Here is a 27,463-nt window from a genome sequence, read left to right as displayed (position 1 = left end):
TGCAGGCCCCAGAGACTTCCCCACAACCCTCACAACAGGAAATGGGGGTTTCCAGGCTGCATCCAGCGAGAAGAGGAACAGAAGGGAGGGCAGGGGCTTGTCTGGAGCTGTGAGATCTGTGAAGGCCACTCTGGTGTGGTCCAAGGTATTTCCTGCCTCCTGAGGTCTCTGGTCCTCCCCGGAGCACGATTCTCTAAGTCTCTGCCTTCCACGTTCCTACCTAGGTTATTCTAAGACTTCTAGAGGGCACCTTATCTCCTCCCAGCCCGCCCACCCACTCAATTCCAGCGACAGGGCCCTTCTTGCTAAGCCTTGAGGACGTGAGCTGGTTCCCACCTCAGGGCCTTTGCCCATGCTGTCCTTGCTGCCTGGGATTTTCCGAGTGCATGGCAGCTCCTTCTTCCTCCCCAGGTCTCAGCTCAGAAGTCATCCCCTCAGAGAGGCCCTCCTTGACCACCTCATCCGAAGCAGTGCCTCCCTCTCCGTCACTCTCCACCCCTCCCTCTCTGGATTTTACTTCCTTTCATCACTCTTCACCACCTTAATGATCTTGCTCACTCATGCTCCTTTTTGGATTACGGTCTCACGCCTCCCATGACCTCCAAACTCACTAGAAGCTTCTCCACAGCAGGACCTCATTCTCCTATCCGTTTCTCTGTTCCTCCCCCCTACCACAGCATCAAGCGCACTGCAGGTGCTCACTAAGTACTAAGTACGGGGTGACCAGGGGGGCCTGTGGAATGGGTCCTAGTTGCCACAGTCCTCTGAGTCTCTCTCGGATTCCTGCGCTTTGAAATGTAGACGAGGACAGCTACTCAGCCGGGTGGCCATGAGGATTCACTAAGACGCTGTAAGCACAGCGCCCAACACCCATCAGCGCCATGCCCTCCGCAGGAAAGGGGCTCAAGGGAAAGATAAAGCCAGTTCCCTGCCCAGTTCTGGAAGGCTGGCCTTGAAAACGACTCCACGCCTCAGGCAGCCTTGCTGGCTCAAGACCACTGCGGAGCAACATGGATCGCCTGGCGGGGAGGGGGTCCGAGCCCACCTCTGCCCCACCCAGCGGGGCCACTACAAAGAGGCCCAGGCGGCTCCGGCGGAGGGGCCTACCGCCCGGCTTCCCCGCCACTTCTCGCCCGCCACCTGCACAAAGAACACAAAGCACGCTAAATGGACGGGCGGCCTTATGGACGGGAAAGGGGAGCTGAGCAAGGGTCTCCAGAGGGCAGGCCTTGGCCTGGAACCCCAAGCCACGTGGCCCCCGGGCTGTGGGTGTCCAGGTCCTAGCACACCGGGAGAACTGCACGCAGGACTTACATTCCTGGTCTCCGGAGCAACCAGGGGGGGCGGTACAAACAGCCCCCACAGCAACGCTCAGAAACTCGGGGGAATCATCTCCCGGTGGGTGGTTTTTGTTTGTTTGGTTGTTTTTTTTATTGAAACAGTCACGATATGAGGGGAGGAGGGCTTCGATGCCCCCCCTCCCCGCCCCACCGTCTTCAGGTGACCACACCCCCTGGTGCTCGTGGGCCACAAGCCTGCCTCTGGAAAGAGGCAGAGAGCTGACACGGTGGAAATCCCTTTGCCCTGGGAGGCGCACGCTGAGCTCCTTCCTCCGCTTCGGTTCTGGAACTGCCCACCCCGCCCCGTGAATTCTCACTTGGTACAAGGTGACCAGCACCAGTTCCTGCTCTTGACAACCCGAGACGCCCAGCTGCAGGGGGTTCCCTGTGGAGCCTGGAGTCCGGGCAGCCGCGTGTGGCCGTGCACCTGGGTCCTGACCACTGAGAAGCTGAATCATGCTGAATTTGAAGGGGGGCCCTGAGCTGTCTCTTCTCCCTTTCCCACTCCAGAGGCTAGAATGGGGGACCTGGCATGGCGCAGCTTTAAACATCAGAAGGGGCAAGGGCCCAGGGGATGACGATGGGGGTGAGGGTGGGTCCCAGAGTAAGATGGGGAGCAGAGCTGCCACTCCAGCCCCCACCATCCCCTCTGTTCTGTGTCAGGCAGAAATAAATGATCTGATTTAAGTCACAGTCTTCAGGCTCTTTGGTTGGTAGGACCTTAGGCTGTATCAGAATATACATTGCATGGGTCAAAAAGAAAAGAAGACAAGATGAAACCCTTCGGTAGGGCCTTGAGAGAAGAACAGAACCCTGAAAGAACCAAGCCTCTTTGTCCAGCCTCTAAGAAGTGTCCCTGTTCTGGGTGTGGCAGGGAGAACGGGGTCTCGGGGGACCAGTCTCCCCAACCAGCCCTCTGCCCCTAGCCGGCCTGCTGAGGCCGAGGCCAGGCAGCTCACCTTTTTCTCATCCCCGCCTTGCAGGAGATGCAGGGTGCTCCTCGGGTCCCCCTCGCGCTGCCTCAGGGTGTTGCCGTGGGTCTGGGGCAGGCCTGAGGGCGGGGAGATGCTGCGGCCCTGTGGGTCCACCCAGGTGTAGATGTGGTTGGTGACGTAGCCCCTAGGGATGCGCCCTGCTGAGCACACAGACAGCACCAGCTTCTTTGAGCCCTTCAGAGCCTAGAGAGGGAGAGAGAGAGAGGGATACAGGGGTTAGTAGGAAGGGGGCAGTGAGGGACAACCCTCCCAGTACCCAGAACTTACTTCCCACACCGGGAGCAGGAGGCCAGTCCCTGAATCACCCCCCATTTTTTTTCTCTAGCCCTCAATTTTTATCCTATGGAAACGAGGACATCCGTCCCACCCTATCTTGAAGTGGATCAAACGTAAGAAATCCGATCTCTCAGCACAGCTGTGCAGAGAAGAGTTAACACAGCAGGCCTAAGACTGCATCCTCAAGAAGGCCTGCTTGGCTGGCACCTAGGAACCTGGATTCTGAGTGTTCCTCCCATTCCCTAATTGGGAAGGGTGGCTCACCGTGCCTAGGTTCCTTGTGCAAACTATGTTGGGGTCTGGAATGTGGGTCCAGGCAGAGAGGACCTATGTGACCATACCCCAATAAAAGCCCTGGCACTGATTCTCTAAGGAGCATCCCTGGTGGACAATATTTCCCAGCTCATCCTGGGCTCATCCTGCAGCAAAGGGAGACTCAGAGGCTTGCGCCTGGTTTCCTACAGACTTTGTCCCCTGCACCTGTTCCCTGTGCTCATTTTGCTGGGTATCCTTTTGCTGTCATAAATCTTAAAAAAAAATTTTTTTTTATTTATTTGAGAGAAACAGAGAGCACGCGTGAGAGCACGAGGGACAGGGGGCAGAGGGAGAGGGAGAGGCAGGCTCCCCACCGAGCAGGGAGCTCGACGCGGGACTCGATCCTAGGACCCCGGGATCGTGACCTGAGCCGAAGACAGATGCTCAACCCACTGAGCCGCCCAGGTGCCCCTTGCTGTCATCAATCTGAGCCAAAGTACAACTATATGCTGAACCTGTGAGCCCTCGCAGAACCCAGGGGTGGTCTTAGTGGCCCCGACAAGAGAGTCAAGAGATGAAATGACTGATAATGATGGCCGGACGTTTATAAAGAGCCTGCCTGTGTCACTCAGCCCTGCACCTGGCATGCTTTGTCTCCTCCTGAAATCCTCATGGAATCCAATCTTGTCGGGAGAGAGGTCCATTATCCAGATGAAGAAATAGAGGGAAATCGTCTGCCTACATTAGAAGGGAGGGGTTCCTTTTCCATAGTAACTAATTTTGAGTGTAGACACCACCTTCATTCTACGTTTTCCAGTCTGGGGATGGAAGCACCTCGAGGAGAGAGGAGTCCAAACTCTCTGCCCCGGGGTGGATGCTGAGATCGGCCATACTGCTTTCCTACGGGGCACCTGGAGCTGAATGACGCCGTTTATTGAGGGACAGTCACTTAGCGCGAGGATTAATAGCAAACCCTGCAACTGGGGGGCCGGAGGCTGCTCACACGAAGTCCACGCTGCTGCTAAAATCACATTTATAAATGATTACGAAGAGTACCTAACGCCGTGGATCCGTGATACGCTCTACCGCACAGTGGGGTCAGAGGACACCCATTGAATCTTACAGTATGATCTCAGTGATGACGTTAAGATAAAAATCACACAGGAAAAACAAAACAAAACTGAGGAGCGATGTGCCAACATGCCAACAGTGCAGGATTATGGGTGATTATTATTTTGTTCTTCCTGTGTCTCAGTATTTTCCAAGTGTTCCAGAATGAGGATACATTGCTTTTGATCTCAGAAAACAAGAATATGCCTCAAAAAGGGGGAAGGAAGTACCTAGCTCTCTGCCTCCCCCAAGCTTGCCTGGATGTGCCCCGGACTGCATTCTCCTGACTCCCCAGGACTCTGGACAGACCAAAGGGACCAAGGGAGGAGCTTTCCCCCATAGGGGAGAACCCCGGCTGCATGTCTGAGCCTCTTCCAGAGGAGAAAGGGTAAGCCGGGAGGTGCCGGGGCCCCTCAATTCCACAGCTAAATGCCAGTCCCCGGTGGAGGGATAATGAGAATCTGGCAGCTCTCCAAAAGGCTGCTTTTACAAAAGATTTCTGAGAAGATGAGCAGGGAGAGAGTTGGTGCCCTTTTAGCAAGTCCCCCGGACTCCCCCGATAGGACAGCTGGGAAGATAAAATCTGTGCAAAGTTTGAGGGGCAGGATGGAGAGGCTAGTGAGCAAGGAGGCCTCTGGGGGAGCAAACAGGGAAGGGGGGCGTCACAGGGCGGAAGCAACCTCAGCAGATACCTGTGAGGCCCTCTGCCTTCCTGACCCTTCCTCCCCGCCCAGGGCTCCGCTCCCTCCCCCGTGAGGGCACTGCTGGCTGGAGGCGGTCCCACTGGCCGGCTTCTTCCCCGCTCCCTCCCTCGACAGACTGTGAGGCCCGAGCCCGCCACTTACTCGACAAGGGCTGACTTGAGGGCCTACTGCGTGCCGGGCCCAGAGAGAACAGGTGGGCACATCCTCGTGGCACCTGCAGCCGGTTAGAGATGCTACTTCCCCTGGCAGGTCCTCGGAAAAGTCTGGCAACGCCAGAATCAGGAACAGAGGAATGCAAGTGGTAAGAACAGAAACGGTGGACGGAGGCAGAACTGCATTTAAGCCGTACTTCTGTCCCTTATGAGTCATGAGTCCCGGGGCCGGCGCTTCCTGCCTGAAAGCAGCACCATGAAAGGACAATACCCACTTCTCAGCGCGGTGGGGATTCCAGGAGACCATGCGCAGGAGGTCCAGAGCCTGTGCACACAGGAGGAGCTCAGCGGGGCTGAGCCCACTCGCCGCTCTTCCAGGAGTGTCTGCACTGAGAAGGGAAACCAGATGCAGAAAAGCCTCGTCCAAGGAGCTACACAAGCAAGCAGGTGGGGGAGAGCACGCTTTGTATTCTGTAGGCTGGCCAGAGTGGAACTCTCTTGGTCAGTTCTATAAATAGGCAGGCAGCAACCTTGAGAACGGAGAGGAGGTTAGTGCCTTTGATGAGAAGACCATGGAGACCGGGCACTGGGGAGGGCCTGGGAGCGCAACGAGTCCCCCACGTGCTGCCTGCCTCCAGTATCTTACAGAAGGGGACTGTGGGAGCCCGACATGGGAAGGGACAGAGAGGGAACGAGTATGAAAAGGACAGCCAAGGACACACAGGAGGCCAGCCCTGGGCAGGCCCCCTCCCCTGTGCACCTCGGTTTCCCCATCACAAGACTGAGGGGCCAGAATATCTGACGGCCACTCAAGTGGAGACCCTTCCAGAACCTCTGATGTTGGCGTTTTTGGTAACTGGGGGCTTCCAGTGGGGTCTTGGAGAGCAAGAACATCACCATCCAAAACTGAACGAGCCCAAGAACAAACCCGAGATTCCTGAGACAGCGCTTGCCACCCCAGAGCAGGCTTTCAGGATAGGCCTGGGTGCAGGGGCCGGGAGACGCCGCTTGAATGCCCACTGCCCTTTTCAACTAAATATGTGTCACGCACGGAAGGCAAGGAGGCGGGGGATGGTCTAAGAAGCTGGTTTCTGTCTTCTTACTGCCTTTTTGTCTCCAGTTTCCCAGACAGCCGCTTGCTTGTTGGAAAGAGTGGCTCTGAACGGAGAAGTGAATTCCTAGAGAGGGCTGGCCGGTGCCCCCAGCCCGGCACACAGAAGGCTACCCCCGGGCTCGGGCGCCGACTGCGCCTCAGGTGCACCTGGCCATTCATTTCTCAGAACCAGCAGCTTCTCTGGCCGGAGCGAGCCTCCATATAGCACGCAGCTTAGGCGGCAGAGGAACCTAGAAGGAACTCCCACTGTGAAACAGCGGGCCAAGCACGTCCCCGTTGCGCCACTGGCTCGCTGGGTGGCCGGGGGCTATGCCCTTCTCTCGCTGGGCCTCGGTTTTGCCAACCGGCAATGAGCAGCTTGAACTCACTAACAGCGGAGGTCCTGCCCCCATAGGAAACTTCAATGTCTTCTGGTTAGTGGTTCCATCCAGAAGGAAAGGCTGTATTTACCCATGACAGTCATGAGTCATGGCAGCAAAGAGATCAGGGGCTTTGAGATACACAGGGACAGAGTCCAGGCAGCTCTCAGGGAGTGAGTCCTCGAGATTGTGCGGGCTGAGGCTGCTACCAGGTCCTTGAACCAGATCCTGAGCCTGGGGGCTCCGAGGCTCCCTGTCAGCCGGAAGGGACCAACAGCCAGAAGGACAGACGGAGCATCCGAGGTGTGGCAGGATGCACGCGGCAACTCAGCTTTATCGTCGGCAGCAGGGGACCTCCCAAGGGACCCGAGGGCCGGGGAAACAGACATTCCTCCAATGGGACTGCAGCTGTGCAGCTCTGTTCCTTGCAGCCTGTGGGTGGAAAACCACATCCAATACCCACCTTAAAGCAACGTGGATGCTCTGCTTGTGCAAGCTGGTGACTGTCACCCATGCCTGTCTCCTGCGTGGCGGCCCGCACAGCCGGTCTCCTGAACCAACTGTTTATTAGCTGTGCCACCTCACACAGGTTACTGACCCTCTCTGTTCATCTCTTTCTCTCCTGTAAAACGAAGATCATAATTCCACTCTCTCTCTGGATAGAGGGGCCCTATATGGCACAGTGCCTATCACTGGAGAATTCAATGAGCTGTGGCTTAAAAAGGGCACAATGTGAGACCCAGGGAGAGTCCACTATAGACGGAGCGGTCATCAGAGCACTACTCCCACGCTGTTACCATGGGTTTGCTGCTAAAACCTGACCTAGGGCTCGCGTGCGTTCCACGGAGTCAGATCCTTGAAATCTCGATCTGACCCAGCAGACAGCATGGTTCAGATACCATCCAGCAGCAGATGACTGTTGAGGCAGCGTGTTATGGTTACAGAAATGTAAATTATATGTGTATGTCTTCACACTTAATAACTTGCTACTTGGATTAATGCTCTCAGGAGGCAAATTTGCGTCACTCAGCTCTTCAGAGCCGACTGGATTCACAGCCCAGGCGACGGGATTCTCTGCTCAGCAGAGGACAGAGAAAGCCATGGGAGATGGCCACAGCATAAAGGGGACGGGGCGTTGTGTGTTCACACGGCAGATGCACAGATGCTCCTATGTTCAAGAACACACACCAAAGCGCAAGTGTGAAGTGAACCACAAGGTCACAGGATGATGAGACTACTGTCCTCAGGGGCATGGAGGACACATTGCGAAGTCTCAAGGAAGGGCACATCATGGTGACTCATCCAGCCTATTTCAGGACACAGACCTTGAAGGGCGAGGTTTTCTCTTCTCCGGAACAGAGATGCTTAGCCTCAGGAAGGGGAGCCCGTCTAAGAGCCAGGTTCAGGTTAGTGATCAGGAAGAGAGGAAAGAAGGATGAGCGCTTGCTCTTCCTGACCCCACCCTGCCCAGCTGGGGCTCACTGGGCACCAATCCTGACTCTGCTGTTGACTTGCTGTGTCACACAGTGAATTACTTAACCTCTCTGTGTCTGTTTCTGCATTTAAGATGCAACTGTTGTAAACATTATTAAGATAACATAGGGGTGCCCAACTGGCTCAGTCAGAGAAGTGTGCAACTCTTGATCTCAGGGTCGTGAGTTCGAGCCCCACACTGGGTGCAGAGTTTACTTAAACAAACTCAAAAAAAAAAAAAAAAAAGTAGACTGCCTATACATAGTATCTAGCATCTGGCACATAGTAGGTACTAAATGTGAATTTCCTTCCTGAGTCTACCAGCTCCTTCTCCCAAACCCAAGCCCCAGAATTCCCTAAAGCTCTAATCTACATGGACACAAATACAGAGGCAGCTCTAGCCTCTCTCTTATGACTTTCCTCATCTCCAGAAACATCCTTCCTTCCTTTAATCCACACTTCCTCACATCTGCCCTGCCTTTGACATTCAGCCCATGCCCGCCACCTCCAGGAAGCCTTCCTGGATTGCGACTGACCCTCCATCTCCAAGAACACCCAGCACGCTTCTATATTTTCATTACCATGTATACTAGAGTCTCTGCATCAGCTTCATACATCCTGCCTCTAGAACTACAAGATATGTTCCTTGAGACACAGTGCATGTTCGGTTTTCTTTATAACCTCTTCCAACAAAATATTTATTGAGCTCTCTAAATGCCAGGCAGCCCCCAGGGAATCTGTTCAAATGAGGCTGCAGAAAGATCAGTGCCCTAGACTAGGGCTCAGGCAGCCTTAGGTCAGCACCCCATGCTTCTCCACACTCATGGGAGACATCACCTCAGGCATGCATGGGATTTGGTGAGAAAAGCAAGAGTGGCCGGGGGGCTACAGCTCTGGAGCCAGGCTACCGAGATTCCCATCCCAGCTCTGCCAGCTGCCAATGGCAACCTTGGGCAAGTTACCAATCCGTGCCCCAGTTTCACAGGCATAAGACAGGTTAGGAGCGGTATTATATCACAGGGTGGTTGTGAGGATTAAATTAGTTTACATGCATAAAATGTTTAATGCCTGGAACACAGGTAAGAGCTGCAAAAGGGTTAGGTATGATTATAATAGGGAACCCAGAGTAGAAGTCTCAACCCACCATCCATGATAACCACTGTCTGTCCTTCCAGAATGTTCTGTGCATTTTATAAATATGTGGATGCACATATACAAAACTACTGTTGTCGGGGCGCCTGGGTGGCTCAGTCGTTAAGCATCTGCCTTCAGCTCAGGTCATGATCCCAGGGTCCTGGGATCGAGCCCCGCATCGGGCTCCCTGCTCGGTGGGAAGCCTGCTTCTCCCTCTTCCACTCTCCCTGCTTGTGTTCCCTCTCTCGTTGTGTCTCTCTCTGTCAAATAAATAAAACCTTAAAAAAAAAAAAAAAAAACTACTGTTGTCTGATCTTCATAGAAATTGACTCACACTTAACATTTTCATCACCATGTTTTTTCCAGCTGAAAAGATGTATTTTGAAGATCTTTGCTCACCAGTTCAATGACATTAAGCTCATGTCTTTGTGCATGCACTAGGGCCTGCTCCCTGGCAGAGATGCTCCACCACTGAATTCTCACTCTATTGTCGGACATGTAGGTGGTTTCTCGGTTTTTGCCACTGCAAACAAAGCTACGATAACAAACCTTTTCATGCATCTTGAAGCACACACGGGTCTAATTCTCTAGATCAGAGATAAGTGGAACTCCTAAGGCAGCGGGCAAAATTAATGCATCTTTTTTCATATGCAACCTTGTCCCTCCCTGTTGTAGTTCCTACAACCGCCTGCAGGGGGCAGCACCATGACATCCGTGCCTACAGAAGGCGCTGTGGATGGGACTGGGTGCGGGCTTTCCAATGCCTTTTCCCAAAGCAGAGCTCACTCTGGTGCAGGGATCCATCCTCTTTTATGCTTTCTTCCACAGGCTCCAGAAATCTAGTTATAGGCAAACCTTGGCTCTATTTTCCAACCGCATCTGGAAACTAGAGAATTGCCAAGCACCAAAATAAAAAGGTATCTTAGGGTGAGGATTCCCCCCCGCCCCGAGAGTTTTTCAGTGAAAGGTATATTCACTAGAAAGCCATTCCCAAACAAAGTTCTATCTCTTCCTGGCTAAGATACTTTAGACAAGTTGCCTCAGCTTTATCACCTGTTAAATGGGGCTACTAATGCCTACTCTTACAGAGTTACTGTGGGGACAAAGTGAGGACTGACGAGATAATGTACACAAAGCACCTTGCGCTAAGTACGGTGCATAGCGGGTGCCCAACCATGGTGGCTAATATTATTGGTAACAGCAAAGTTATAGGGATGACCACACATTTTATTCTTCCCATTGCCCAGATGAGTAAAGAGACTCTAGGTGGTGGCATGTCTTAAGCAAGGTCAGAAAAAGGATAAGAGGCAGGGTTTGGATTTGAATCTTGGACTTTCCAAACTCATGCTTCTTTCACTAGTAGTGAAAGGGGGTTCAGATACCCAAGGGTAACCCCTCTGTCTTGGCCTCACAAGATGGACAAGGAGAAGGTCTGAAGAGGGGATGTGGGACTTACAGACCATAAACAAGTGAGAGCCCCCCGAACTCTTGAACCCTGAGCTGGTGCTGGGTTCAGCCACATGGGCTAGAAAGACCCTCCCCATTCAGCCCCACTTTGAGGGAGGACAGAAATTAATGGCGTGTGCTCTCTGCCCCAGGGGTGTATTTTAATATCATGAAAAAGTAAAGCCCTAATTAGTCCTGTCTTCAGAGCTCCTTTCCTCTGCATCACATTTTTATCTGTGTTAATTACCTCTTACAGAGACCACTAACTGCAACAGCCTCTAAAATCAGTCTCTGCTGCGCAGCCAGGACATCCTTTTAAGATGCAGGTGGACCCTGTCCCCTCCCCGCCGAAACGGTCCCACTGCTTCTGATGTAAAATGCGAAGACCTCACAGTGTGTCTCAGGCCTGTGCGGCTGGCCCTAGAGCCTGCCTGGTCAGCCTCTTTGCCAGCCTCATCGTCTGTCCCTGCCACTGGCCTTTCTTACAGTATCAAACGCTCCAAGTTCTTTGCATGTGCTGCTCCCTATCCCTGAAGGTACATACATCAACATATGTATACAGTGATTATTTTATTTATATCCTTCTCAGTAGATAGAGAAGTCAGGGAATTCTTCTGTTTTGGGCACAGATGTGTCAATAAATATGAAAGACTGGAAATCGTGGGTGATTCCACATAAAATGAAAGACAATGAAGAAATGCAATTGTAATTGCCTTCCTCCTGAAATTGATTGCCTTCCTTTTAAAACTGACCGCCAATGAAGAATTTTACCTCTCTTGAAATACCAATGAATTCTCTAGTAGAATGTAAACAATGCATGAATTTCCCTTTTTGCCTTGGTTGCTAGGAAGCTCACAACTCCACTTAAATATGAAATATTATTCTTATTAAAGGCAACACACACACACACTTTCCAATATGGTTTCTGAGCTCTGTGACTTTTTCATGATGTCCTTTCTAGGTTAAGTCATTCAATTATTTCTGAAGTAGGAAGAAATATTAATCACAAATATATTAACAAGTAAGTAAATAGGACATGTGGAGTTCAAAGAGGATGTTCAATCACACCAATCATATAGGAAGAGCTCAGGAAAACAGCTGCCGAGTGAATGAATGAATGCTGAAGTACATCTCAAGGATCAGACACCTTATACACAGAGTTGGAGGCAGAGATATTTTCATAGATGCTTGGGCAATAACTCTGCTTTCTCATCCTACTCTCTCCTTCCACTCCCCAGAAATACTTTACTGCTGCTGACTTTGGTCTCAGAATCATGTCATTTAAAAACATTCCCTTAAATAAAAGTCCAAAAACTGTTAGTTTATATTCTACTGGAACGTTGACATAAGCGGGTAGTGGTATGCTGAGAAAGTCACTGGGTCTCAAAGAACGGTGGCTTCATGTTGGTGTCCCTCACAGCTGTGTGCCCGTCAGGAGGCCAGGATCTGGGGCAAAGCTTACCACACCTGCTCTGGCTCTTTGTGGCCACCTCACCTCTTCAAGGGGCTACATCCTCAGGGAAATCAATATGGACTGCAGAGCAGTCCCCCCTTCCACGAGATGCAGCTCAACATATGCATGAAGCAAAAATAAACAGAAGCACGTGATCCAACCATCAAGGAATGTGAATGCACAGAAATAAAGGCCAGGGGAGAGGGCAGAGAAACGACAGCTAGTTAGGAAGGTGGAATAATCAACATCTTCTTTTCCCCTTTTGAGTTGTTTTTTTTTTTTTAATGTTGTTTCAGTTTGCCTTTAATTGGAGCCTTACAAAGTAGAGTTCAAGAAATCAACTCTTCATCCCCTCCACTGTTCTTTCTTTATGAGTTTGACCTTCTCCAAAGGCTTGGGGTGAAGAAGGCAGCCCTTGTTCCAGTACTGGGAACACCAGGATCCCGGAGGCTGGAACAGGGACCTGACATTTCAAAGCCCCTGATCCCTGGTATCTTTGCTCCTAAATGTCTCAGTGAGTTAAGGCTGTAGGAAAAGGAAAAACATGAAGGATCAAAAGAGAGAGAGAAAATGTTGTCCTTGGGGACAATGCCATGAGAAATTTGTAAGACAGTGACAGAGTCGCCATCCCCTTGCAGAAGAACTCAGAAGATGAGGACAGAGCAGATTCCAGAAAGATATTGATTCCCTTTTAATGCAATTCTTCAATTATCCACTAAGCCTGGCTTTTAGTCTCTTACAATTTAAGTAAATTGCTTTACAAATGTTCTTTTAAATTTGGTCTCTTTATTCTTTTCGTTTTTCTTTTGGGAAGAACGAACAAGATTCTAGGAGTCATAAACATAATCACTCAAGGTGAGCCTCGATGGGTTTCCAATGGCGTTGTTGTGATCTAGAACCAATGTCCACAGCACCACCATCAGAAAAATCTGATTATATATCAACATTTTCTTGGCCCAAGAGCGGATACATGGATGGGGTGTATTGTCCTGGAGGACACTTAACATTCCTGTCCCTCATCACTTTCGGTGCACTCCGTTAACAAGGGATAGGCCTCCAATTTAACTCACCCTCGAACTGAAAGATCTGAATTCCAGGTGGATGAATCAACCACCTAACAGCTACTCCTAATAACCATCTCTTAAAGAAAAAGGCTGATAGATCTGAGGAGCTGGAAATGTAACATTCTTGTGGTTAAATGGGCATAGGACATCAATAAGTTACACACCAAAAATAAATAAATGTATATATATCACATACATACATAATAATGTACGTATATGCAGCTATACAAATAATAAACATGCAAAGGAGTTCAACTTCACTATTTAAATTATGCAAATTAAAATGGGATACTTTTTTGTCTGTCTGATAAGCAAAAACGGAAAAGAAATATAATATCCGGTGTTGGCAAGGCTGGGGGAAAACGAGGCTTCGCATACACGGCTAACACTGGTAGAGCGGACTGTAAAATAACAAACTCTGCTTCCCCAAGAACAATCTGGCAACAGTTACCCAAGTCTTAAAATTCTGCCTATGCCCAGAGCCAATGCCACTTCTAGAAAGACAGCCCAAGGAATTTTTAGAGACATGCTTCCAGATTAACATGCCAGGACACATTGTCTAAAGCGGCAATGTGGGTAACGTTTAAAAAACAACCTGTCCAACAAGAAGAAATTAGTCCAATAAATCACGCACCTCTTTGCTATGACGTAATCATTAAAAACCATGTTCTAGAAACATTTATTGGGGTCAAAAAAGAGTCATGATCCACTGTTTGGTGAGATAGGCTCAAAAACTATGTTCAGAAAGGCAGTTTTGTAGAAAATTCCCAATAGGGATTTACACACGTAGGCATGCGGGGGACTGGAAAGATGACAATCAAATTGTCAATAGTGATTATTTCTGGGTGGAGCGGATTATCGATGATTGGGGGGGTCCTTTTCCTTTGTGTTTTCCTGGGGTTTCCGAGCTCTCTAAACTGAACCCATCTCTCTCGGGTCATTAACGCACACACATATTTTATTTTAAATGCGCAGGCGGACTCCTCTGCTCCTCATGTCTCCTATGAACCAAACAAAATGGCCCTTCCTTTGTCCAGTCTGTGATGGTGTTGACGACCACCGGCCTCTTACAAGAGGCCCAGGGACCCCTGTTCGCGCCGTGCCCACGAAGCAGGCAACACAGATTCGCAGCCTCCGCCAATCAATGAGATGATCTCCGAAGTCACGGGTTTATCCTAATGGGGCTGGAGGTGAGGTCACAGTTAATCTGTTTAGGGAATTTCCACAGACAAGGCACAAAATAAAATCCTGACAAAGGTCGGGGCATGGCAAGAGAGCTAAGAGGGGGAGAAGGGGGGCGGATAAAAAGGCCAAGAGTGCGCAGGGCCGCCTGGGTACCTGACGTCTAGTCAATTAAGATGCACAGAGCTCGCCCAGGAAAGGGCAGGGCGGCCGTGGCCTGGGCTGTCTGCTCACTCCTGGGTTTTCTGATCAAAAGGCTGCAACACCGTTTCAATAAGGAAAAAAACATCAGAGAGGAAATGTACATTTACTGAAATGGGGCTCCGGCCAGCGCGGTGCTAGGCTGGACACCCACCAGAAGGTGGCAAGGAGCACACACGTGGGAGGCAAGAAGATCAGGAGTTCAAATCCCAGCCCTGCCACCTCCTACGTGTGTACTGGTGGCCAGGCCCTTCCTCTTCCCAGTGCTCGGCCTCCTGTCCCTGGGGGCTGCGCCCAAGGGTTGGTGCGGACATTTGCGGCAAGCCCTCGCAGAACTCCAGGTGGCACAGAGACGCCCGTCCCTGGGGGCCGTAGTTATTCGTGGGCTCAGTATTACAAGTTCATAAGCACGTTAGGTGCTATGTATTTTATACCAGGAAGAGTGTTACCTGGTAGGGAAAAGCCCTATGTTCACCCCAGCACAACGGGGTGAACATAACAGGTAATCATGAAATGCTCAAATCGACAGATAACCCCAGTGCTTTCACGGTTACCCGCATGGCCATTGGTATCCCCATTTTAGAGACGAGGAACTTGAATAGGGAAGTTAAGAAACTTGCCTACCATTTGGCTATTATTCGCATTACGACGTTATCAAAGAGGCATGTGAGAATCAGAGAGGTCAAGGAATTTGTTCAAGGCCCCACGGGTGCACAGAGCCCCTGGCTCCAGAGCCCAGGCTGAAGCATCACGGGAGGCCACCTCTCCCTGGCTCTGGAGCGACAGATACATCCCCTCAAGTCAACAAAACCTGGTTTTAATTCCTGGCTCTGCCTTCCTGTCCATCTTTGTGACAACAGGCAAGTGACAAACTCTGCAATTTTTTTGCCCAACGAAGCAATAAAAGCGGTACCTCCTTTGAACCTATTGGGCTAGTGTGAGGTTCAAGTGAGTTCATACACAGAAAGTCCTGAGAACGCCGTCCGGATTACTGTAAGCCCTCAGTACAGAAGTTATTACTGGCCACAGAGCAATTCAAGGAAACCCTGGGGGGTGTATAATCTGTGTCCCAACAAGTGAAACAGGGTCACTAGGCTGATGGAGCCGCAGGGGAGGGGTTCCTGCAGATGGGGTAGCTGCAGGTGGGCAGGGCGATCCACTGGGGCTGGCTTCACGGGGACTGTGTGTGTGGACAGGTGCAGGGACACAGAGCCGCCTTTCAGAGGAGGGCGTGCTGCCCGATGGCACTCGGGGAACAGCCAGAGAAAAGGACTGTCTGCAGACAGAAGGGGATCAGATCATGGGCAGCCTGAACATCAGGTTCAGGAGCTCAGCTTCTGCCCTGAAAGCTCTCAGCACCAGTGCAAGGCGCTAGGCAGGGCACCACTTGATGAGAGACAAATTTCGAAAGCGTGCCCTGCCTCCGGGATGCTGAATGGACTGGATGAGCAAGACCGGAGACAGCCAGCCAGCCAGGGGGCCGCTGCACTTCGGTCTCCAATGGCAGAGAATTCGGCCTCCAATGGCAGTGTGGTCTGGGATGTGCTGGGGAGGGATCGGGCCTGGAGGGTCTGAGCTCGCCAGAGCTCATGCAATCCCCAACAGGGAGACTGCAGAGAGGATAGCAGGTCAAGGTTACTAACTTGGGGAATGTCCATGATTTGTGGGCAAGAGGATGAGGTGCCTTCAGAGGGTCAGACAGGAGCCTTGACTTCCAAGGCAAATAAATGCTTTTCCTAATACTGGGGAAGAGCTGAAAATATAAATTAAAAAAATAAAGATACCAAAAGGAGGCCCAGGTCCTGTTCAGAGAAAGCACGGCAGAGAGGAAGGGATCTAGGGACAAACTGAACATCTTGACTTAAACCCTCAGGACTGGAAGAACTCGTGGAGGGAGAAGAGGGTTTAAGAGAGTTTGGGAGAACCTGGGATAGGCCTGGGGCCCCCGGAGGAAAAAGAGGAAGTGGCAGGAGAGATGGAGCAAGGATGAAGGTCCCACTGGCCTCAGACACACCGCAGGACACCACATCCTCCACGGCCCACAGGATGGAAACGGCAGAAGGAAGACATCCCCCAGACTTCCCCCCTTCCCCACCTGCATGGGAGGGTAACTTCTGAAAGCTGGACCACTCTTCTTCTCTTTTCTTAATCAGAAACCCCTTGATGAAGCCTCACACACCATTTCAGATGTGGTTCAAATACATTCCAGGGTTTGTTGTTGTTGTTTTTTTTTTTAAGTCCAGATGCCATATTGTCAAATCACCACTTTCAACCTGCATTAATTGCTTTAATGGGTTCTGGAAAAACAGCTACCTTCTCTCCCTTCTCATCAGGGCCCCGGGGGAGCCCAGCAGGGAAGGATGCTGGGGAACAAGGCCGGAGATGCAGCTGATCTGGGAAGCACACTGTCACTCACCGGCCTCTGAGCCATGCACCTGCCCCACGTTTTTAAGGGAGGTTGGGACACGCAATTCCATCCGATCCCTGGGCTTTATTGCCACTGAAAAACGAAAGAAAATGCAGATGCCAAAACCCGAACAGGAGCAGTTACGTTTTTAAGGAAACTCTATGTGGGAATATTGACCACATTTAGTAAATGACTCTGCAATTCAAGCAGCTACCATGCATCAAGAAGGCCCTGAGCCCCAGTCTTTTCTTCCAAAGGCACCTTTTTTTCTTTTTTTGGACTAAGCAGGCGCAACAGAAGACTTTCAAAGCCAAGAGGATGCAGTCGATAACATTTTTCATTACAATACTGCAGTAAGACCTCCGTGGCCGTATTTCTCAAACTTGTGATGTGCGACAGCAACAATAAACTGTGAGGGCTAGGGGCCAAGTTCAAGGGTGAGGGGGTCTGCATCACAGAGAGGCCAAGGGAGCTGCTCGAGGTCACGGCCAAGTAACCCAGTCAGATGAACCCAGGTCCATCTCCAAAAGCCATCTCTAACCTCTCTTCCCTGGATTGTCCAACTTATCAGCTGACCTTGCACCTCTGGAGTCCTGCTCCAAAACAGCTCAGGATGGGTCCACCTCTCTGGTCAAGTCTTCCTGTGGATAAATGTTGGGGATGGGGACAGATCCCAAAGGAAGGTGGTGCTTCCTAAACCTCAGTATGATGAAGACTTGCCTAGGGAGCTTGTTAATTCTTGGGCAAGCTACATTTCTGAACCACTACTTCTAGAGTATTTAGAAATACCCTTTTAGATGTCACTTTGCCATGTTCTTCCCTGTAACCTGCAGCTTTAGAATCTGGTGAAGAAGACATTTTGGGACTTGTTTATGGGAGGTTGAAATATTTGCTTTGCATTCAAAGTTGAGAGGATGCTGATATTATGAAAATTCAGGTAGAGAGGAAAAATAACTATAAAACTGGCTGCCAGCTGAAGCAAAACCACAGCCAATTTAGCATAAGGAACAAAAATTCTCAAAGGGGAAGGAGGTAAAGGGGTTGGGACCGGAAAAGGAGAAAAAAATAAATTCACTTGTGCATTCTCGATAGAGAATAAAGCAGCTTTTAAACATACATGTGATTAGCAGGAACTTGGCCTCTACCTGAAATGCTGGGGCTTCTTAAAACCTGAACTGTGCTGGGTTTTGTTTCTGTTTTTTTTTTTTTAAACAAAAAGCCAGAAGATATATCTCACCCAAAATTGGTTCATTGATTGCTTCAGAATGCACAAATGATTCTATTTTGGAATCACAGACACAGGCTGCAGAAATAACCCACTTCTGGGAATGTGGTTTTAAAATTAAGAGCAAAGCAACAAATGAACTAACCAAAGAGGTCTCGTAGGGTGGGCTGGGCTGCAGAGGGTGGGAAAAGCTCCTGCCCACCCAGGCACAGACGTTTGGTTTTTTTTAAAGGTCTTTCACTAAAAAGTAGTAGTATAGGGTTTCCTATTTACCAAATGTTTTTGTACCTATTAAGTCATACGATTCCATACCCATCCCGGAAAGGCAAGTAGGATATGGCTACGCCCATTTCATAGCTCCAAAGACTGAGGCATCCAGAGATGTCACGTGATCTGCTCACAGCCACACCATCAGCTTCTTGGTAAAGCATACATTAGAGTCTAGGGCATTCCTCGACATTTTTCTCCAAGCACCCACTGCCTTGCAACACATAGATTTTCTTCGGATATCCCACTCAGGAACCAAGGGATCCTGAACTCACCAGCATTGCACTGGATGCGAGATCATTCTATTCATTCAGCAAATATTCATTTACTAAAGTACCTACTGTGTTCCAGGCGCTGGGGTAGGTGAGGGAGCGACAGAGACCAAATCTTGGTTTTTGTGGAGCTTATTTGTAGTGGGGCAGGCACATGACCAACAAACACGGTGAAATGTCCTTCTCATAGTGACCGGTGTGCTGAAGGAAATTCCAGCGGGATGAGGGGATGGCGTGGGCGCCTGCTTTGGAGAGAGGGTGGCAGGGATGTGGAGGCACGTGGATGTTACAGTTTTTTGTTTTTTTTTAAAGATTTTATTTATTTATTTGAGAGAGAGAATGAGATAGAGAGAGAGCATGAGAAGGGGGAGGGTCAGAAGGAGAAGCAGACTCCCTGCTGAGCAGGGAGCCTGATGTGGGACTCGATCCTGGGACTCCAGGATCATGACCTGAACCGAAGGCAGTCGCTTAACCAACTGAGCCACCCAGGCGCCCTGGATGTTACAGTTCTTAAAACCGTTGGTGACCCGTGGCCCTGGGTGGGTCCATGCCCCCCCAGCCCCAGGGCTCCCCGAGGGCAGGGGCCATTGACCATCCATCTCTGAATTCCAAGGACCAGCCACAGCCCTGGGGGAGCTAAGTGCCCCCCTCAGAGCTTGCATGGATAAAGGGCTCCCACGGGCACAGGTGGGGCTCAAATACGCCGCCTGCCCTTGAAGCATGGGCATCAGAATCCCCACTTAATAAAATGAAGTCTGTGGATGGTTCCTCAAAGGCTCCCAAACGTCAGGCACAAAGTATGCCGGCTGCCTGCCTTCCAGCGGGGGGCCTGGCCGTGTCTTCCAGGAGGCTGGCTGCATAACGACCAGGGCTGGCTTCCAGGCGGGAAGGTAGGGCAGAAGGGCCACCTCGTTTCTAATCCCCATGGTGACCCTGGACTGGTCAATTTCTCCTCCTGGAGCCTGACCTGCCTGGCCTCCCTGCCTCCCCTGGGAAGGAGAAAGCACCTGGCACAGAGGAGGGGCTCACTCACTGACACCAGCCTCCTCTCTTCCCGGCGGCGTTCCAGTAAAGCGAAGTTCAAACACAAGTGCACCCGCCCCATGGTGCTGCCTCCTGCAGAGGACGCCAGGAGTGCACAGGAAACAAATGGTCTGATTCCTGTTCGCGGCACCCTTTGCCACCTGCCATGTGCTATAAAAGTCAAATGAAATGTTTGCAGCACAGGAAATCTTTAAAAAGCAGCCCCCCCACCCTGGGGCACAACTAGAAGCCTGTGTGAGCTCCCTGTTAACGTCAGATTCTTGCTTGGGGGTTTAAAAAAAAAAAAAAAAAGGAAGAAAAAGAATAGGTTTCGAAAGATTTGTATTTCAACCTCCAACCACCTCCAGCCGTTAAATGTCATTCCTTCTAATCAAATTCTCTGGTCCTTGCTGGGCACTAGTTTGGGGTCCCTGAGCAGCAGAGACCAAATGCTGCTCTTCCAGGTCATAAAAGAACCTTGCTGGAAAGCCAGTTGGAGCCTAATCCCCCACGGATGCCTGCTTCAGCGCAAAGCCTTCTGCAGGGCAGAGGGGGGTGGGGGTGGGGGGTGGATTATGACTCGGAGGAGATGCACATGTGCTGGGCGCATGAGCAGACAGGGTGTGAGGGGCGGCGCGCACTTGACAGGTGCGTACAGGCTGTGTGCAGTGTGGCAGAGGTGGAAAGCAACAACACACCCAAAATCCAATTAGTCGGGGGTTACAGGATCATACGTATCTTTGCAGCCCCATCCAGATGATGAATCTATGGCAGGTAATAAACAACGCCAGGTTTGTGGCAAGAGGAAGGTGACAGCAAACCAAGAAGCTAGTGCCGGGGTAATTCTCTATCTCTTTCGTGTCCAGCTGAAAGCCAAGAGGCAGGAATCTTCTAATAATAATATCATTCCCCCCCTCCAAAAAAAATAAGGGCATTCTCTTCCAGCCTACAAAATGCTTCCCTCATTTGAAGAGGAAATAACCAGTTGCAAGAAGATTTTTGTCCTACCCTGGGCACTGTCATTGTCTAAAACCTTGAGTATCAGCTTGGGCCACATAAATAAGTAAGATTAAATTAAAGAAATGGACCCTCTCAATGCACTGCATCAGACTCTGGATCCAGCAAGCAAACATCTATTCAATAAAGAGTTTATTAATAGTGAGCTTTCAACATGTCATTGCTGGCAAGACCCGCAGGACCCAAGAAAGAGGACGGGGCCAGAAGAAAGTGTGCGCGTCCCCATGAACACATTACCCACGGTTTCCAAATTGGAAAACAGTAATCACACCAATGGGAGAAGCTGCATTTCAGATACAAAGGTGGAAGTGGTAATAATTTATAATGGCTTCAGCTAACCATGTACAATGGGAAAATGACAAATGTGTCGTTTAGAATGTGCTGGACTAAACACAGTGATTTATGTTAACATGGACAGATTTTTTGTGGGTTATTATGCAGAGAAAGGGAGGGTGTGATGACTCTAATTAAATGAAAGGGCCGGCCGCTGTTTGTATCTTCTGGAACGTTTCAAATTCTAATATGCCCCTTGGAGGTACTCCGGGTGGGGGGATGCTGAGATGGTAATGAAGCCATTTCATTTTTATCTAGATGAAACACAAACATCCACACACACATCCCGGCAGCACCCGGCTACCCCGTGTCCTGCTACCCGCAGAATTAGGGACTCGGAGGGCAAGCCGGAAAGTGAACGTGGTTTTGAGAGCTCCCAGGGCAATGCTGTACACGCCACAATCCTATGGTCATCTTCTCATTTACTCTGGAACAACACCGGGGTTGGTGTTCTTGGGTCAAGGGAGAGCAGGCAAGTTCTCATCAGTACAGTGTGTAACCCGTCAATTTCCTGAATTAGTAGGAGGCTACACAAGAGTGCCAAGATTCTCATCTCCCAATCCTTAGCCAACTTTCTTAACTCTGCCTTAAATGAAATCAATTCCAAAAGAACAAGAAAACACCGGATTAGACATTCTAAACGCCTTCTGTGTAGCACATACTGAGCAAATCGCAGATTGTCTGAGCCCGGAAGGGACCCTGGGCAGCCACTGGCCCATCCACCCTAGGACATAGAGAGGGTCAGTGACTGGCCCCATGGTCACAAAGCAAGCATGTGGCAGAGCCCAGTGCAGCATCCCTGGTCTGTGGGCCCCTTGGCTAATTTACCAACGCTTTCTGGCCGAAAACCTCTGAAAGGTCTACTTTTTTATTATTATTAGTTTGGCTCCTGTTCATTCAAGATAGATTTTTCAAAAATCAAACATTTCAACATAATTGCAAATAGTAAATGGCTTGCCTTATCTGGACCTGTCACTGATAATTTAGCAAATAGGCTTCAAGAGAGGAATGGGAGCCCCCTGGAGAGAGGAACAGAATCCTTGCTGAAACACTCTGAGCAACAATGGATACTTGATTTGTGAGAGAGAGAAGTGGAAAAAACTTTGTATGTTCAATCTCTCCTCTGTTCCCTGGGAGGAGGTGACCCTCTCTGATTCATGAACTCTTAAGTAACTTGATTCCTAAAATTTAATCTTCTTTTTATTATACACACACACAACACACACACAGTATCTCTCCTTCAGGATGCTCAGAGGATCTTTTCCCCCTCTTTCTACCTGCAGGAGAAAAATAAAGGTTTTAAGATTGAAAACACATCTCAAGAGCCAAAACACAGAAACAACCTAAGTGTATATTGACAGATGAACAGAAAAAAAGTATACACACACACACACACACACACACAGAGGAATATTATTCGGCCACAAAAAAAAGAAGGCAATTCTGCCCTTTGTGACAACATGGATCAACCTGGAGGACATTATACTAAGTGAAATAAGCCAGACCCATAAAAACAAATGTTGGATGATCTCACTTATATGTGGAATCTAAAATAGTCTAATTCACAGAAGCAAAGAGCTGAACAGTGGTTGCCAGAGGCTGGGGCGGGGAAGGAAACGGGAAAATATTGGTCAAAGGGTACAGACTTCCAGTTATAAAATGAGTAATTGATAATTCTATATTGTATGCTTGAAATTTGCTAAAAGAGTACATCCTAAATGTTCTTACCACAAAAATAAAATAACTCTGTGAGGTGATGGATAATTAGCTTGATTGTGGTAATCCTCTTACCATGTATCACAAATCATCACATTGTACACCTTAATTATATACAATTTTCATTTGCCAGTTCTACTTCCAGAAAGCTGGGGGAGGAAATAACAAATGAATAAATGAACAAATAAAATAACATTGAAGGAGAAATAAAACAGGTCTTGTACTAAATGCAGTGTGGTATATGGTACAGAAAATGCAGAAAAACTGGTGATATTTGACTAAAGCCTGAAGTTCAGTTAAAAGGAATGTACCTACACCATAAAAATCCCTGACACGGTGCCCTCCAGCACTGAAGCTCATAAAGAGGGGCTGAAAGTGGAGAAAAATCCTGGTTTCGGGCAGTTTGTAACTAGTGGAGAAGCTGGGGCCTCTTTTGGCTCTCAGTTCAGGGACTTAATGCCCTTAATTTTGTGGAGATGTGTCAATAGACCCCAGGGGTTCTTCTAAAGTGTCCTGAAACCGCCTGCCCATCCTGCAACCACAGAGCCAGGTTCCGCCTCCTCCGTTTTAAATTCCACCCACACGGAAAGTCTGGTCCCCTTTCCCCCTGGAGTTAAGGTGACACAAAGCCGTATTCATTTTGCCTGTTGCTTCTGAAGGTTCCAAAGGGGTGTGTCCCGGGCCGGTTGTGTCTGGCGTTGGCCAGAAAAGGGGCACCCCAAGGCAGGAGCTCATTTGGCCTTAGCCGACCCCTCCATAGGGAAAGTGACAGTCAGGGACCCGGGTGGCTGCTCAGCTCACAGGGCTCCCACACACATCCGAAGGCAGTTCTGCTCCTTTGGGTGCTCAAAAACCACACCACGGAGAGTTTAGGTTTTACTAGATGAGCTAAGGCCCACCCCAAGTCACAGAGTAACGGGACTGAGGCGTAAGTCAGGAAGGGTGCAGACACGACATGCAGAGCGACTCCCATGAAATACAGGAGGGCCGAGCCGAAGCTCAGAGCCAGGCAGCTCCAGCCTCTGGACATGCCTGACACTGGGATGCAGACCGACAGGAGGGCCTGTGCTTTTAATGTCCAGGTTACCGGAGGCCTTTCCAAAGTCTGTCACCTTGTGATGACAGAATTACACAAGTCTTTTAAAATTGCCACTAAAATTGAATCCACAATTATAATCGACCATTTGGATCAAGTATCTTTTCAGTATAAATTTATCATCTGGGAACTCCAGACCTTTTAGGGCCAAAGGCTAATGGGCTATTTCTTTATAAATATATGGAATGTCAGAGAAGGGGGAAAGACTGATGTGGGGGGAGGAGACAGAGAGGAGGGCAGGTGCATGGAAATCCAGAACCATTGTCTGCTACACCCCCCTCCAACAATATAAACCCATCGGGCTTTTCCCAGAAACAGCAGAGAAGTGTCTGAAATCCTCAAGGGGCAGGGGGCAGAAGAGTTGGCAACCAAACAAGGAAAGCGAGAGTCAGGGAGGAGATGGTTGTGCCCTAAGTGAACAGTCAGGAAATGGGCTCAATACACACCTGACCACGGGTCACTGAAGAGGACACGGAAGTAGCCCAGCAGGCCCTTAACCGGTGTTCCAATCACCTGCGCTGGGGAGGACCCAAGGCAGGGACAAAAGGTGTGGTGGTGAGAAGCTGGGTCACAGGGCACCCTAAACCTCTAGGAAGCATTCCCCTGCCCCACCCCGCCCACAAGCTGAGTAGGTCACTGTTTTTTCCTCAAACTTCTCCACTTCCTGTTCAAAGGTGGGCAAAGGTGGTGTGTGCGTGTGTGTGTGTGTGTGTGTAAACACCTTCAAGGGATTCTCCAATCCACATGTATACCAAACACTACCCATCTCAAACTCCAACTGGTTTTCAACAGCCCTAGGTGTGAGATTAGCAAACACGAAACTGCTTTAAACAGCTTGATTAAATCCCTAGGAGATTGCTGTCATGAGGTTATTTTTCTCAATTAACAGATGCAAAAAGTGCAGCTACTCTCAAGGGGGTGGAGGATTTATTTCTGACATTCAGGCAGGGGCCTCCTTTCCAACAAGGTTAGGGACACTTAGCAGGTCCAGTTGCCCCATTTTCCTAGTGGAGATCCAGAGGTTTGGAGAGGAAAAGCGTCTGGTCCCAGGATACACAGCCAGGTACATAAACAGCAGAGTCAGGTTAGAGCTTTGTGGATCACCAGAATGGCCTCCTTGGGCCACGTTGGTGCTAACAAAACTTTCTTTCAGGGTCAAAACCCGACTGAACAATGAGAATAGCAACAGCAGAAGCGAGACCACCCACTGATTACTAACCATATGCCAAGAGGGGACCTTTCCTTTTCTTTTTTTAATGCTCATAAGAATCCCTACGCCTTTTCACACTTTGTAGTCATACATTTGCCGGTGTATTTGATGTCTGTCTCCCACACGCTGCTAGCCTTTATGCAGGGTCCAAGTCTGTTTTGCCCACCACCTTATCCGCAGTGCCTGGCATCTATCTGCTAAAACAAAACTAGATGTTCCTGTTTTAAAGAAACATTTTTTAAGAAAAACGGAGCCCAGAAAGATTAGGTAAATTTGCCTTAAGGACGCACACCGGCAGAGCTCCTGTCACTCTGTCCTGTCCCCAAACCACATCCTTACCTTGACAGCCTCAGCGTGGGTCACCCGGGCCAGGGATTTGTCGTTGACACGCAGAATCTGGTCCCCGACTCGCAGCCCTTCCTTCTCGGCCAGAGAGCCTGGCTCCACCAGCGACACATAGATGCCCACGCCATGCTCCGAGCCCCCGCGGATGCTGAAGCCCAAGCCCTCGTGGGCCTTGGCGCGCCGCAGGCTCACCAGGCGCACCTCCCCGGGCCCCGCGCCGTCGGGGCCGCCCCAGGCGGGCTGCCGGTAGGGGGTGGTGGCGGGCAGGTAGAGGCCCTCGGCCGTGTACTGGTCGAAGAGCAGCTGGTCGGAGCGCGGGATGACCAGGCGCAGCATGGGCAGCAGGCGCCGCTTGACCGGGCTGTCCAGCAGCACGCGCAGGGTGCGCACCAGGTCGAAGACGTTGCGGCGCGCGTGGTAGGCGTTCAGGCAGTGCGTGAACTGCTCCCGCTCCGCCTCGCTCAGCAGCGCCGTCAGCGCCTGGTGCAGCTGGCGCACGTTGGCCGACAGCAGCCGCAGCCCCGTGCCCCCGCCGCCGCCCGCCCCGGCCGCCAAGCCCAGCGAGCCGGTGGAGGACGAGCTCACCGACAGGCCGTCCAGCTGCGCGTTCATCTCCCCGCCGAGGCCCGGGGCGCGCGGAGGGGCAGCTGCTGCGCTCGCCGGCACTGGCGCGACAGCCGGAGTCCGGGGGGGGCGGGGGGGCGCGGAGACCGCGGCCGGAGTCTGGGGTTGGGGGGGGGCGAGGAAACAGTGGCAGAATCTCGGGGGAGGGGGGTGGATCGTGGAGACCGCCGCCGGAGTCCCGGGCGCGGGAAGACGGAGGGGTCGCGATCCTGGAGTCCGAGGGGCGCAGAGACGGCGGCTGGAGTCGGGAGGACACGGAGACGGCGGCCGGAGTCCGGGCAAAGCGGAGACGGCGACAGGGTCCTGGGGGACAAGGAGTTGGCGGCTGGAGCCCGGAGGTCGCGGAGACTGCGGCTGGAGTCCGGGGGGGAGGGGAGGGACGCGGAGAGAGCCGCTACATTCTGGACGGCACAGACACGGCGGGTGTCCGGAGTGGGGGGCGCAGCAAAGCTGACCGCCCCGTCACACCATGCCCGGGGCTCCCCCAGCCGGGCCGCCCGTTCCTCTCGGGCTGGGGGACCCCAAAGTCATAAGCTGGGGTGGGGGGCGCTCTAGTCCCAGAGCCCCCCGAACCGCAGCCGGTGGAGCCGCGCGGGCGTCCGCGAGGGGCTGCGGGGCATGTCCGGGGCTGCAGCAGTCCGGGGCCCGCCGCGCTCCTGCGCCGCCCGAGCTCAGACGGAGCCGCGCCGCCGCGAGCCGGGACTTTGCGAACTGTTGAGCTGCCCGGGGCCGATCTTCCAGCGAGTTCCGACGCCGCCGCCGCCGCCTGCCCAGACTTGGCCCCGCCCCCTGCCCCTCCCCCTCTCTCACCCCTTCCCCCCACGGGCTCTTCAGGAAATGACGTCCCGCCTCGCGCCTGGCGGTTGCCTGGAGACGGGGTGAAACAGTCCAGCCCAGGGGAAGAAAGGGGTGAAAGTGGGGGTTGGGGTGGGAGGAGCTCCGGGGGCACTGCGAGCCCCCCCTCCCCCACTTCTCCAGCCCCAAGTTGAGATGAGGTGGGCTGCAAACCTGTGCTCCTTTGGGATCGAAGCCTAAGCCTCAGGACCGCTTTGGAGCAATTAGCCGGCTAGCTAATTCACAATTATGGGGGAAAATAGCCAACTTTTTGCCTCTAAAATACCAAACGCTCCAGGCTCGGTTTTCTACCTTAAAACGTTGCGCTCCCCTCTTGCACGCCCTGACATACGAGTTCAAGTGTTTATGTGGACGATCGTTGGGCACCTACTGTGTCCAAGAGTATATACAAGCGTATACTGGTGCCTGCCTACTGGACCACTGCCTGGTAGGCGGGGAAGCCGCTTTCAGAAATAAAAGTGTACACAACCCGCGTACACACATACACAAATGGGTGAGTGCAAAACTGGTGAAATCTGAACAAGGTGGGTGGATTGTATATCAATGTTAATGTACTGGTTGTGATCTTGTAAACACAGGGGAAAACATGGGATGTCTCTGTATTATTTCTTACAACTTCAAGTGAATCTACAATTATCTCAAAATAAAAATTTTAAAAATTTATATAAGGGATTGGGAAGAAAAGTATTCTGCGTCTTCCCATCCCAAGACGAAATGGGAAGATATTCCAAGGTGTGGCCTAGAGCCCTCCTGTCCCACCCCACTCCCCCAAATGTGATCTAAATTCAAAGGTGACTTTCTAAGGATCACACACA

The 27,463-nt window shown here is 51.0% G+C and overlaps 1 protein-coding gene across 7 annotated transcripts in view; it reads right to left on the bottom strand.

Annotated features, from left to right (window-relative positions):
• Positions 1-25,864, bottom strand: part of WHRN (whirlin) — a 90,083-nt gene extending 64,219 nt beyond the window's left edge. For 6 of the 7 annotated variants that reach the window (XM_035015983.1, XM_035015986.1, XM_035015984.1 and 3 more), the window contains exons 1-2: positions 25,164-25,864; positions 2,300-2,518 (exon numbers count right to left, since the gene is read on the bottom strand). In XM_035015983.1, the coding sequence (XP_034871874.1) occupies positions 2,300-2,518; positions 25,164-25,781 (837 nt within the window). In that variant the 5' untranslated portion in view covers positions 25,782-25,864. The remainder of the gene's footprint in view (positions 1-2,299; positions 2,519-25,163) is intronic. The other variant, XM_035015990.1, reaches the window with a different exon arrangement.
• Positions 25,865-27,463: the final 1,599 nt, after the last annotated feature.

Source organism: Mirounga leonina, unplaced genomic scaffold, assembly GCF_011800145.1.
Source record: "Mirounga leonina isolate KUSES-001 unplaced genomic scaffold, KU_Mleo_1.0 Mir_170, whole genome shotgun sequence".
Classification (NCBI taxonomy): domain Eukaryota; kingdom Metazoa; phylum Chordata; class Mammalia; order Carnivora; family Phocidae; genus Mirounga; species Mirounga leonina.
Note: the sequence above shows the minus strand (reverse complement) of the source record. Positions and strands in the feature narration are given on the sequence as shown.